General features: G+C 40.9%; 1 protein-coding gene across 5 annotated transcripts in view; it reads right to left on the bottom strand.

Annotated features, from left to right (window-relative positions):
• cdc42se2 (CDC42 small effector 2) overlaps positions 1-13802 on the bottom strand; it is a 193960-nt gene that overhangs the window by 52440 nt on the left and 127718 nt on the right. Inside the window, exons 1-2 of one of the 5 annotated variants that reach the window (XM_069928197.1) lie at positions 4979-5018; positions 4482-4780 (exon numbers count right to left, since the gene is read on the bottom strand). In XM_069928197.1, the coding sequence (XP_069784298.1) occupies positions 4482-4535 (54 nt within the window). In that variant the 5' untranslated portion in view covers positions 4536-4780; positions 4979-5018. The other 4 variants (XM_069928188.1, XM_069928207.1, XR_011354481.1 and 1 more) reach the window with 4 other exon arrangements.

The following is a 13802-nucleotide window of genomic DNA, read 5'->3' as shown; positions in this document are numbered from 1 at the left end:
CAGACCCCAGCTCTGAGTCATGAAGACTGGTCTCTAGGAGTGTCCAACAGTGGTGTCTCCTCAAATAACCTGGTCCATTTCCACCACAACTTTCCAAAGGGAGAATTCATTGGGAATATCAGGTTGGCAATCTCAACCCAGGTGTGGATGACCTAGGTCCTGTATTTGTATAGATATGTATTGGCCTGGAAATGGTTGCTGCCACATTTCATTCTGTGGCAAGTACTTGCCTGACCTACTTTCTTGTCCTCCTATGGTCTGCATAAAATCATAGTTTTTGTTGAAACTAAATAAAGTAAATCATCCTGTCTTATCTTTAATTCATTCATTGAATGTGGGTGATACTGACATGGACAGGATTTATAGTCTTTGAAAAGATGTGGCTCAGCTGGCCTCTTGAGTTGCTGCAGTCCTTGTGTTGAAGATACTCCTGTAGTGCTCTGGGTAGGGAGATGGTACACACAACGCGACTAGTGGTAACAGAAGAGAATATTAAATGTGAAGGATAGGATGTCAATCAGTTGAAGTATTGTGTTCAGTGATTGGTCAGATGAGTATATTCTGCTTCTGATAGAAAGGATATTTTCCACTACATCAAATAGATAATACTGCTTATTGAATGAGACTGTCCCATAGCTTAATTGTAGTGGAGATTTTGGGACAAGTGATTATAAAGATCTCCAATCCTGTTTGACCTGCTGAATTTCTCCAGTGTTGTGTGTTTACTTCAACCATGGTGTCTACAGATTTTCGTGTTTCACTTCCAATCTAGAATATCAGGTGGGCAATCTCAACCCAGGTGCGGATGACCTAGGTCCTGTATTTGTACAGATATGTACAAAGGGTAGACTCGATGGGCTGAATAGCCTATTTCTGGTCCTATGTATGGACTTACAAAGCCAATTCTTTCTGACTGTCTACTCTAATAACTTGGGTTCTTTTTTTTACATTGATGAGACACGGATGGTAACAGAATTCTGAGACATTAGCTAGTGTGAGTCCAATGATTTTGCCAAGCTATTGTGAGGCTGCTCTTTGGGAACAGTGACCAAATTTGGCACAGCCTCCACCGCTAATGGTCTGGGCTGTTTGCCTGATGCTCCAGTTGACCATATTGCTCTGAGCCTGGAGTTACAGAACAGAGCAGGAGTAATGCAGCAGATTTCCTTCCATAAAAGAAAGCTACTAAACCAGATGGGTTTAAGATCTCAATCCAGTAATTTTATGGTCACTGTGACTGATATTAGCTTCTATGTTATGCTATTTAATTAACTGAGTTTACATTCGCCAGCTGTCTATTTGGGATTTGAACTCGTGCCTTTGGAATATTTATGTCCAGGCATCAGGATACAGTGAAATCACCTCTAGCTACTCTTCCTGGCACATATAGAGTACAAGTAGGTTATTAAATATCTGCATCGTGTTTATTTATCTATATTTGATAATAAAATTAGCAGATTGTAAATTTTGTTTTTTCTATTTTGAGGATTCATATTCTTTGCCAGAACTGATTTAGACCAGCTCAACAGTAACCTTGATTTTCTGACAGGGCAATGGATCCTTTATATCCAGACAAGGTTTTTCATATTGTATTTCAGGAATGTAGTATTCACTCAATTATAATTACAAATCCATAAAGTTGAGTAAAATGCAGAGTAGATCAGGTTACTGATCGTGTTAGACCAGTGTCATTTAAATATGGTAAGAGCATAATGTAGTTTGAAAGAAAACTTGTGCAATCAACCATGATTCAAACAAAGTAATCCTCTTTTGCCTGTTCAACATGATTATCCTTGTAGTCTGCCACTAGGATGTACACAGAGGTGACACTTCGCTCCAATTTCCCCCCTCCCCCCCACTTCCAAGTGTGACCACACCCTACCACTTTCCATCACAGGTTAATAGTTGGCAATAAAAAATGAACAGATGGTACAGGACCAAGCTTGAAAGCTTGCTGTAAAAAAAACATAAACCCACATCTCCTTTCCGGTTTCAACACAAGACAGCAAGTAACATTTTGTTTCATGCAGGAAGTTTCTGTGAAGTTCAATATCAATCTACTAAGAACTATACATTCAGGAAGTACCTCTAGAAGTCTATATACAGCTCATAGTACAGCAACCTATAAATAATGAAGAAAATTCCATCTGCTTTTTGAAAAATTGCTCACAGATATTGTTAAACATTTAGTTCATATTTTATTTTCTTGGTCTAACACTTTTTATCCACGTCGAATGAACAAACCCAAGAGGTTCTCTCTGGACAATAACTGTGTTAGCATGGTTTACAAAGAGTTCCATCAAGGTAATGTGATATTGAGACAGCTGACTAAATTTATTCAGCCAGATTGGCTTTAATTTTAAATTAAGTGCTTAATTAGGAAATGCATTTTATATATTATTTGGAAAACCTTTCTCAGTGTATTCATAGGAAAACAATTTTAAGATGGCATTTTTTAATAAGGATCTGGATAAATTTCTTACAGTATTTTTCATATTCCCACTTTGTATTGGAAATCAAAATATTATGTTAACAAGCAGTAATGGTTATTAGAGAATATTATATCCTCCTGTCAATTTGAAGTTTGGCCAGGGCTCCATGGTATGATTTTACATTTTCAGATGCTGCTGTCATTCATTTATTACATTTTTAACAAGGAGCTCATAAGGACCACTACAGGCTAAGATTCAGACACACAGTCCAGATCAGAGGAATTTAAATTCACAGAATTAAATGGTGAAGAATTAAATAAAAACCTAAGAGAACCACGAAATCCATAGATTCCACTAAAACACAAGCGGTTTGCTAGAAGGATCTCAATGGTGCAAGAAGGTGGCTCACCAACATTTTATCAAAGGCATTTAGGGATCTGGAATAAAAGCTGTCCTTGTTCATGGTATAAACAAAAGTAAATATTTTCCTTTTCTTCGTTTACCATTCTGTCTAATCATAGATGTATTGTTATGATTAAAAATAATACCATGTTATTGCAGGCTGAGTGTAGGGACAGACAGATGCAATATAGTGGAGAGACAGGCAATGATCAATATGGGCAGGGAAAAAATAACATCCAATAGACCCAGTGGTTCTTAACCCTTTTTCCCCCCAATCACATGCCACCTTAAGTAATCCCTAACTAACCACAGAGCACTTATGGTATAGGTGCTCTGTGGTTAGTAAGGGAGTACTTAAGGTGGTAGGTGAGTGGGAAAAAAAAGACTGAGACCCACAGCAATAGACAAATAACCTGGAGATTACACCGAGTTAAAGTGTACAAGAACAAATACCTCGTACAATGGAGCCAGCAGATGACAGAAAACCTTATGCAGGTTACACTGGGTACAAAACAAAAGCAATACATTTACCATGGTCTAACATTGGCTCTATCACAGAGCCAATAGTGGGTACATTTAAGTTGTACCCACTATTTTCCTATAGCAGCACATTCCAAATATGGACAACTTTCTGTGAAAAAGTTGCCCTTAATGTCCCACTTAAATCTCTCCTCTCTAGTTTTGAAATCATCTTCTCTGCATTCACGTTATCTAAGTCCTTATGATTTTATAACCCTCTGAAAGGTCACCTCTCAGCCTCCCATGCCTAGAACTCAAGCCTCCCAATCCCAGCATAATCCCGGTGAGCTGACTGTTGAAGCTGCGCAGTGAGAATCTCTAGGTGAGGAGCAATGCTTTGAATAGGACCTTTCATGCCAAGCCTCCACCACTGGTGCTGTGGCTCTTCCCATCATATATATGCAGCAGAACAATGGCACTCTTCCCTACCCATAATCCCCCATGCAACTGGAACCGCTCAGTTTCCCAGAACAGTTCCAGCTGCACGGGGGATTACGGGTAGGGAAGATGGCCATTGCTCTGCTATGTTTTGAGCTGCTGATGGGCAGCCATGACGGTCAAAGCGGCCTGGTGGGATGCCGGAGTGACTGGCGGGGCTGCCAGAGTTTGCACTGGCTGCCCCTGCCCTGAGCGGGTCATGGAGGGAGAGGGGTGAATGGGTGGGAGGGATTGGGGAGATGGGTCGCGGGCTGACGGCACCATCGCGACATCATCAGCTAACCCCTAAACATTTGCTTGCAGTGGCGGTACATTCATGTGAGGTGACAAGGCACAGCGCTCCACTGATGATCCTACCCTAAGTGGGATTGCAGTCGGCACCTCGGAGCCGGCCACGGCACATTCATAGATGCAAGTCTCCCGACGTAAGGGTGGAGAACCTCTGCCTTTACAGTCAGGCTCTTGCACTGCATGAAAGGACCTAATGTCATCCTGATCCATTTCAACCCTCCTCTTCACCAGACACAACTGTTATTGTTGCTTACATCCAAAATCTGTCAAACTCAAGATATTTTGACCTCTTTCCCACCCCCCCCCCCCCCCTCCAGCCTGTTTGATTATTAGGATTCAAGTTTGCTCAGAGATCTTTTTTGTTTGAAAAAAGTGTTGTCATAATTAGGTCACACTTACCGGTTGAGGCTGTTCTGCAATACAGCAATTGAAACACAACCAGAATTCACTCATGATTTACAGTCCACTGTTAAATGGTCCCTCAGTGACAACAGAACCCAGGCTTCAGATCCCAGTGTGGGGAAAATCCAACGTCCTTCCCAAGGCAGACGAACGTGCACAATCGTGAGAAAGTCCTTCCTGGTAGATCCCAATGGTGACAGTATGGCTGCGATTATTGGCCAGCTAGCCCGTGTGGGAATCTTCACTCGGGACCTCCGGCGCCTTCACACCTTCCCTTCCGGGCTAGGAACGACCACCTGCAGGGAATTAAGAATAAAGGTTGGCAAATACAGGAATGAATGGTTCAGGACAGTCGTGACTTGCATCACCATTCACGTTGCCAGCACAAGCAGCTCCTGACATGCTCATATGCAGGGCCAAAAGCATCTGGAAATCTTCTGCTTGACAACAGCCGGCATCCTTTCCAACGTGCAGTACTACCACTGAACCCATACCAGACTTCAATGCTTCCTGTTCCTGGTTTCAAAACATCAAAGCAGAAGAAAGCAAGTTGATGCGAGAGAGAGAGAGAGAGAGAGAGAGAGAGAGAGAGAGAGAGAGAGAGAGAGAGATGGGCAGGGAGGGAGGGAGGGAGAGGGAAAGAGAGAGAGAGAGAGAGAGAGAGAGAGAGAGAGAGAGAGAGAGGCAGCGTGATCCTTGCATACCATAACATACCATAAAGGGACATTAGCTCAAAAGCCAGAAAGAAAATAAATTGGTCAAGACGAGGACTCCTGATTTTGGGGACAGCAATATTTTGCTCGGATTCTCTGTTTAATGACCTGCTGCGTTGGTTAAAGCCATCCTCACTTTTCGAGATGCTTAAAATATCAATCAGCTCTGCTTTATAGTTTTTTTAAAAAATCTCATGCAGTATGAGTCCTCCCCGTCAAATTGTAAGCCGCCCTACAGAAAAGCAGTGCTATAGAAATAATAATCCCGATATTTCAAATTTTGGTTTAAAATTGTGAAGCTGTCTGCTGAAACACTACAACTCATTCTATGAAGTAAATTCTCAGTTGGAGATTATGCTCTTTGCACACCACACCTGCTGCCCACTATGCATTTAAACAGCAGAAAGGCATATACCGGTTTCAAACCAATCATCCCCAGAATCATAGTTAACCACAAAAGGGTTCACCCTATTGCCTTTCCAGTTTCTAATCGACTAGGTCATTGCAGCAATCTAAGACAAGGGTGACAAAACATTTTTTTTAAAATTAACATTCTGCTTGATTATAATGCTGTAAATTAAGATCTTAGGACAATCTATTCTAGTTCTTGGATAGATTTAGGACAATTATAGACTTTTTCCATACATTCTTCCTGCAGTGTCCCTATTTTTTACAGTGCCTTAAATCAAAGATTAGTTTTTGACTCTATGTGGAGATACTTAGTGCACAGTTCCCTGAGATTGAGATGACTTGCCTCCTGTGCTTTTCATAAGAGGTGACTGATGATGAGGCCAATTTGGGACCCATAGATACTGGTCACATGTGGAGGAAGGAGATGTTTAACAGTCTTGGGAGGAGGTGCATTCTTTCCACTGTTTGTTCTGGAATTCTGTACACTCTATGCCATCCAGAATGCTCCTTCTCTAGTCTGACCAGTTGCAGTCTAGATGCTGCGTTACTTCGGGGATATGTTGCATACAAGCCTCAACTGTTTGTTCTATCTGCATAATCTCTTGCATTGACAGAGCTTGGAAAGGAGTGCCTGTTCTATAAGTCTGGGATTGGAATAATGAATAACATAGTCTGACCCAGGGAACTAAGTGAGAACAATCCAGTGGTTCTCAACCTTCTTTCCTCTCACATAAAACTTTAAGTATTCCCTATGCCATAGGTGCTCTATGATTAGTAAGGTGGTATGTGAGTGGAATGAAAAAGTTTGAAAATTGACTTGTTATGTGCATGGTCCTCATAACTCCAAAGGAAATAGGCCAATGACAATTTTTCTCAAGCAAAATATTTCAGTAACAATTGGGTCTAGAGCAGTGATTCTCAACCTTCCTTTCCCTTTCACATACCACCTTAAGCAATCCCTTACTAATTGCAGAGCACTTATGGCATAAGGATTAGTTAAAGTGATATGTGAGTGAAAAGTAAAAGGTTGAAAACCACTGAATTAGACCCTTAATGCTGGAGATATCAACTGGAAATAGAATACTGATGCCAGTTTTCTTATTTGGCTAATGGATTTTGAAGGATATTTTTGAGACATTAGAAAGACCTCCATTCTGCTCCATTACTCAGAAGTATACAAAATGCCAAGGGACACCGCTGACCTTGAGCTTTGCAGAGGATATGGAGTCTTACTCTTCAAACAGCCAATAGCTGTGCAGGCCTACTAAAAGTGATGGTGAATTTCATCACTGACTTCTGATTTAGCTGAGAGGTGGTTCACAAAGATGTTGGAAATGTTTCATGTTTTCCAGAATCTTATTGTCAGAGGATAATGTTGTACATCCAGGAAGGTTGGCAGAGGATTATTGTTTCAAGGATGTTGAGTGTATTATCTATTTCAGTGACTGAACTGATAACACCTTGGGCCTCTGCCTGTGAATGTATGGAAACCCAAGCATCGAATGCACCTTGTAGCTCAATGGTTGTAGAAGGGTTAGCTGCAGTTCTGGAACACTAGTGATGTGAGCTGAATTGGAAAAAAAATGTCCTTCAGGTTATTCATACTCTAAAACTTATTGCAGCAAGAACGACTGAGGAAAGCATTGTGGTGGTGAGATGGCCTTGCTTGCCAACAGTTTGTACTGAGGCTGGATTTGTAGTGGATGTACCATCTTTCTTAAATGACTCTTCTAAACGTTACATAGATCCTAATGCAAACACAGTTCTGTGACACACTTTGCAATAACCTGTGAAAGAGATCCTCCAGACACAAATTAGAGACCATCTTCAAGAAAGGAGACAAATTTAGCAATAATAACTACAGAGGGTTCTTCGTGGTGTCTGCCATACAGAAGGTTATCACTAAGATCTTGGTTGAAGAGCTGTTTCCCAAACCACAGTGTGATTCCATCTATTCAGAGACACAGAGAACCTGATCTTACAGAAGGTGTTGAACTCTCAAGGAACACTGTCCTTGGAACTGCAGCAATCAGGGCAGTACAGGCCAACAATGGAAAAATACACAAGCTCAGTGCAAGATTCTCGAGATGATGAAACCCTTGATCCTGGGTATACCAAACCTCTCTACCACCTTGTGCAATTAAGCAAAGACAAGCTGATATTGAGTCACAAAAGTAGCTGCCAATGTAGCTACTTTTCTTTCCAGGATAGATTTTATGGAGTAGTTTTAAAAGAGAAACGAGAAATAGAAATCAATGCTTGATCCTAAACTATTCGCAATATGGATAAATGATTTGGATGATGGAACCAAATATATTTCTAGGTTTGCTGGTGATACAAACATGAATAGGATTGTGATTTGTGAAGTGGATGCATTATTTAGACAGGTTTAATAAGTTGCAGTATCATATTATTCACTTCAGTTGGACAATTAGAAGGTTGATTTTTTAATAAAATTATGTTAGATTGGGAAATGTTAATATATAAAGGTGCTTTTTGGATGTTATTGTACATCATTCACCAAAAGCAAATATGCATTTGAAGCAAGCAGTTAAAGTGGCCAATGGTACCTTGATCTTCATTACGAGAAGTTTTTCACACAGGAAAAGGAATCTCTTTTTACAATTATACAGGGAGTAGAATGCAAGTATTTGGTCTCCTGAACTAAATCAAATGCTACACAACCAGTGCTAACCAGACATCATGGATGGATGCAGAGGTCCATGCACTTCTCAGAGCTTGTGATGCTGCCTCCAGAACAATAGTAGACAGGAGGATACTAAAATCAGCCAGAGCTGAACTCTCCTGTGTAACTGCAAGGCAAATTGTGAGCACACACAGAATATTCAAAGTCCACTGTGTGACATCAGCATCACGAGGAGTGCGTGACAAGGGATTAAATCTATTACAAGACAACTTTGCGAATCTAAAGTGGCACCTCCCTTCTGGACAGACTTAACACCCTCTACACACAGTTCAATGAGAAGAACAGGCTGACACCAAATAAAGCTCCATCTCCCCCAATGAAAGGGCCCCTTGCAAAGCCTGGCTGAAGTGAACAGAACCCAATCCATGGTGAACCCACACAAGGCAGCGGGAATGAGACAACATATCCGGTCGGGTCCTGAAGGATTGTGCAAAAAACTGACCGAGGCATCTTCTTAAATGACTCTTCTAAACGTTACATAGATCCTAATGCAAACAACTGACCGAGGCATCTTCTTAAATGACTCTTCTAAACGTTACATAGATCCTAATGCAAACAACTGACCGAGGCATCTTCTTAAATGACTCTTCTAAACGTTAATAGATCCTAATGCAAACACAGTTCTGTGACACACTTTGCAATAACCTGTGAAAGAGATCCTCCAGACACAAATTAGAGACCATCTTCAAGAAAGGAGACATCTTCAACATGTCCTTGCAGCAGTCCATCGTTCTTGTCAGTTTTAAGACAGCCACTTTAATCCTGGTACCAAAGAGCACATCCGTAATAGGCTTCAATGACTACCGTCCAGTCACACTGACTTCCGCCATTATGAAATGCTTTGCGTGTCTGTTGATGGAAAGTATCAAAATGCTCTTCCCAGAACTATTTTAATTTGCCTACAGACAGGACTGTTGCACTGAGTATGTTATAGCCTTGCCCCTCCGCTTCTGGAGAACGACGCATCATACACCAGGCTGATGTTTATTGACTTCAGCTCAGTGTTCAATACAATTATACCCCAGAGGCTGTTGGAGAATCTGTCCTCAACACCCCTCTCTGTAACTAGATTCTGGATCTAACAGAAAGACCATAGTGTGTCAGGTTGGAACCAGAACGTCGAGCACCATCACGCAAAGAACTGGCACACCTCAGGGCTGTGTGCTCAGCTTACTCTTATTGACCCTTCCTATCCATGACTGCAATGCCAGATCCAACTCCAGCAGTCATCAAGTTTTCAGATGACATGACAGTCATTGACTTCATCAGCAACAATGATGAGTCACACCGCAGAGAAAAGGTGGAAAATCTCCCGATATGACATGAGAATAACAACTCAAGTCTCAACGTGGATAAGGCAAAGGAGATGGTAGTGGACTTTAGGAGGACTAAGGATGAACTCCCTCTAACCCATTAATAGCTCAGTAGTGGAGAGAGTAGAGAGCACCACGCTACTTGGAGTCCACTTAAGAAGTGACCTATCCTGGACACATGACATCTCCTCACTTGTCAGGAAGGTGAAACAGTGACCCCATTTCCTGAAAAGACTAAGGTAGGCAAGGCTACCAGCCTCCATCCTGTCAAATTTCTTCAGAAGCTCCAACGAGAACGTTCCGGCTGGCTGCATCATAGTGTGGTATAGTTGCTGTAGAGAATCAGATTGGAGGTCAATCCACAGGACCATAAGAGCGGCAGAGACGATCACTGGGATCTTCCCTCCACCCCGCCCCCCAACCCATTGATGTGATTTACCGGGATCTTTGACTAAAGAGAGCTCGCAAAATCAGTGAGGATCCCTACCACCCTGCATGTAGCATCTTCCAGCTGTTCCCTTCGGGAAAGAAGTACTGAAGTATCAGAGCCATAACCACCAGGCTGAGAAACAGCTTCATCCCATCAGCAGTGAGACTGTCGAACAGCCACTGAAGTGCTCACAAAAACCCTCCGTGACTATTTATTTAACAATACATTTATTTATTTTAATATTTGTATTATACTGTGTATATATATTATTTGTCTGTATGTGTATTCTGCCTGTTTTACACCAAGCACTGGAGAACGCTGTTTCGTCAAGTTGCACTTGTACAATTGGATGATAAATAAACTTGAACTTGCTAGCCATTGCATCACCTGAAACCATACTCACTGGAATTCAGAAAAATAAGAGGGGATCTTATAGAAACATATAAAAATATGGAAGGAATATAAAACAAGATGGAATCAAGAAACTGTCAGAATCAGAGGACAAAGCCTCAAGATTTAGGGAGTAGATTTTGGACAGAAATGAGGAAGAACTACTTTTTCCAGAGAACAAAGAATCTGTGAACTTCCCGCTCCAAGAAAACAGTTAGTTAGATAGATTATTGATAATAGTAGAATTAAAGGCAGATGGGAAACATTGGTAAGTGGATTTGAGTCCATGGCTAGATCAGCCATTAAATGGTAGATCAATCTCGATAGGCCAGATGGCCTACTCTTGTTCCAATGCGTATTGGTGTTTGCCGGTCAGCAAAAACTTTGTGCACCAAAGGGCCCGTTTCTGTGCTATACGATGCTACTACTCTTTTATCTCCAAAGACTGCACTTTACAAAAGAACCACTGGCAGCACAGTAAAAGCTCATGGCATTTACAGCAGTTGCATTATAATACAGCTGCAATGAACGATTAGTGAGTGCCTTCTTTGTCTGCTTCTTACCCATTTACACAGATCTAACTTTGTTGTGGGATGAAAGGACTTACTGTCAAAAAGAGACCGAAAAGAGATTTGCCTTAAAAAAAATCAATGCAATTCGCAGTTTACATTAGGAGGAGCTCATGGGAATTATATCCAAACACAGCCCACGCCCCGGATGTAATGAGTAACCAAACACCAAACTCCAGTCATGCACAGGGGAGAAGCAATGTGTAACTCACCAGCAGATCAAACACCACCATTCACATTTGCCCAGACCAAACTCCAGTCATGCACAGGGGAGAAGCAATGTGTAACTCACCAGCAGATCAAACACCACCATTCACATTTGCCCAGAGTTAATCATAGTTTTCCCTCCTTGCATAAGGATTAATTCCAAAGAATGTTATTGCCCAAAGGGATGAAAATGAACAGGCTGCATTCCTTACTACAGGAGAATGTTAGTCAGTATTTACTGAGAAATTCAATGTATATTTAACCAAGATTGTAATGCACTACAGACTGGCTCCGACTCTGGAATCTCTGCTGTTAATAACATTCAAATGATTATACCTTCCTATTTAATTACCTGTTGCATTACTATCCCATATTTAGAAAGCTGGAAGGTGGGAAGAATAAGCAAAACAATCACATCAGGCTTTTAAAATAACTGGAGTTCCTCAAAGAATTCTAATCCAGGTACAGCCAAGGCCAAGATATATTTGTATTGTTCAGTACTATTTAAGAAGGGAAGTTCCAAACATAGATCAAGAGCAATGCACAATGGTCCTAAGAGGGTGAGATGACACATATACATTATGATGTAAATGCAGGCTTCCAGACAGATTTACAATGCAGATATCCTACCTTACAGAGGCCAACCCAGACAATGCTACATTTTAATGCATGGTGCACCTAAAATTAATTGTTTTTGGACCTGGGATCCAGAATACGACTCCAAATTTATACTAAAGTCAGCTGACAAACTGCACTCCAGGCTTGGAAGTCAGAATCAGATCTCCAATTCAGTAAAGAAATGTACAAGGTTTTATGCACATTATTTAAAATGTTTCAATAGCACAGCATGGTAGAAGGTCCTTCTAGCCCATGAGCTCATGCTCCCAAATGACACCCAATTAAGCTACTAACCCGTAAATTTTGGAGGGTGGGAGAAAACTGGAGAATTCAGAGAAACCCCATGCAGGCCATGAAGAGAACATACACACTCCTTACAGGCAGTACTGGATTCGAGCCCGGATATTTCGTGCTGTAATCACATAATGCTAACTAACCATGCCACCCATCTGCAACACTTATTTCTCAGAGATAGCTACGTGCAAAAGTAATCTGAGGCTCCAAATACAATTTCAACCCTCTGTTGACACAGCTAATTCACACCTGCAACCTCACAGGTTACAGTGGTCTTGCAATGTTGCTTGGCAATTTTCTATTCAGCCCACCCTGTCACTGTGCTTCCTCTATCTGGTCTGAATAAGAAGCAAGGCATTTTTCTCCTCAACACGAGGTAGCAATGGAATGAAAAAAAATACAACCATCATCTCAACTTCAGTCATTGCTCCATTTCATGGTTGCAAAACTAATTTGTTTATAAAAAATTTTTTAAATAAATTAATACGTTGCGTAATGAACAGTGTCTAGACTTGAGGGTTAAACCTTGCACAGATGGTTTTTTCAGCCACCTCAGGCAAATGCAAAAACTATAATTAACACAGAATGGCATCAGTCAAATCTACACAGAGCCCAATGTTTCTTCTGCATTAATCTTTTAATTTTGTTTGTTATTTAAGTAAATGAGCCTCAAAAATGTTGTGATGACATGCCCTGAAAACCTAACACTCTTGATAAATTCTGTCATTGTTTAAATGTAGAATGCTTGAAGTTGCTTCATGGGGACAACCCTTGACATTGAAATTAAAATAAAGTCCGTAAACCAGGTGGCTTGGCTGTCAGCTGCCTGGTGGTCTTCCTGCTTGCAGGCAGGTCGACTTGTGAAGCTCATTAATGCTGGAATATGCGCAACAGAAAGCTTAATTTTATGGCTTCACAAAGGAAAGGTAAACTAGGAACAATAAAGTACTCTGAGATAGTATTCTGTGTTCATCTTTTTAAATTATTACAAGTTGATACAATCATATATTTTGTTAGCAGACTAAGTTAGTTTCACAGGACTTACAAAGAATAAGATGGTCTCTTATATCCTAAACTTTTGGCTTGAAAGAGAAAGCTGGGTTAACAGGGAATTTCTTCAGAACCCCAAGTTTGTCGTGATGAGGGCAGGCTAGAATTTCATATTCATTCAGTAAATGATTCAACTAGACATAAAAAACAATACTTCAATGGACTTGCAAAGGCATAAAACAAAGAAATCAGGAGAAAGTTAGAGAGGAGCAAGGAGAGAGAGAGAGACAAAAGGGGTAAACAGGGAGTAAGGGTGAGAGGGGAAAGGGGAAGAAAGAGCAAAAGAAACACTGAGCATGGATGCAGTAATCAAAATAAATAAATTGGCAGAAAAATTCTCAATAATTGGGAGAAATGTTACCCAAAAATTTGTTTTTAAAAAAGGACCCCTACAGCCCAGCAACTTTCATTTTCCAAATCAAAGGCTCGAGTCCATTTTATGATGTGCAATGATCCTCACTTGTGGCATGAGCAACTTCTCTAATTATGTGTTAATAATTAGACTATTCATGCAAGTATAATTCTCCCAAGACTCCAGATCATTGTTACACTTGCGGGTGTTTGGTGAGACCATGTCTGAAACATTATGGAATATTTTAGCCTGATTATTTAGAGA

The sequence above is a fragment of the Narcine bancroftii genome, chromosome 1 (genome assembly GCF_036971445.1).
Source record: "Narcine bancroftii isolate sNarBan1 chromosome 1, sNarBan1.hap1, whole genome shotgun sequence".
Lineage (NCBI taxonomy): Eukaryota > Metazoa > Chordata > Chondrichthyes > Torpediniformes > Narcinidae > Narcine > Narcine bancroftii.
This window is presented reverse-complemented; position numbering and strand designations above follow the sequence as displayed.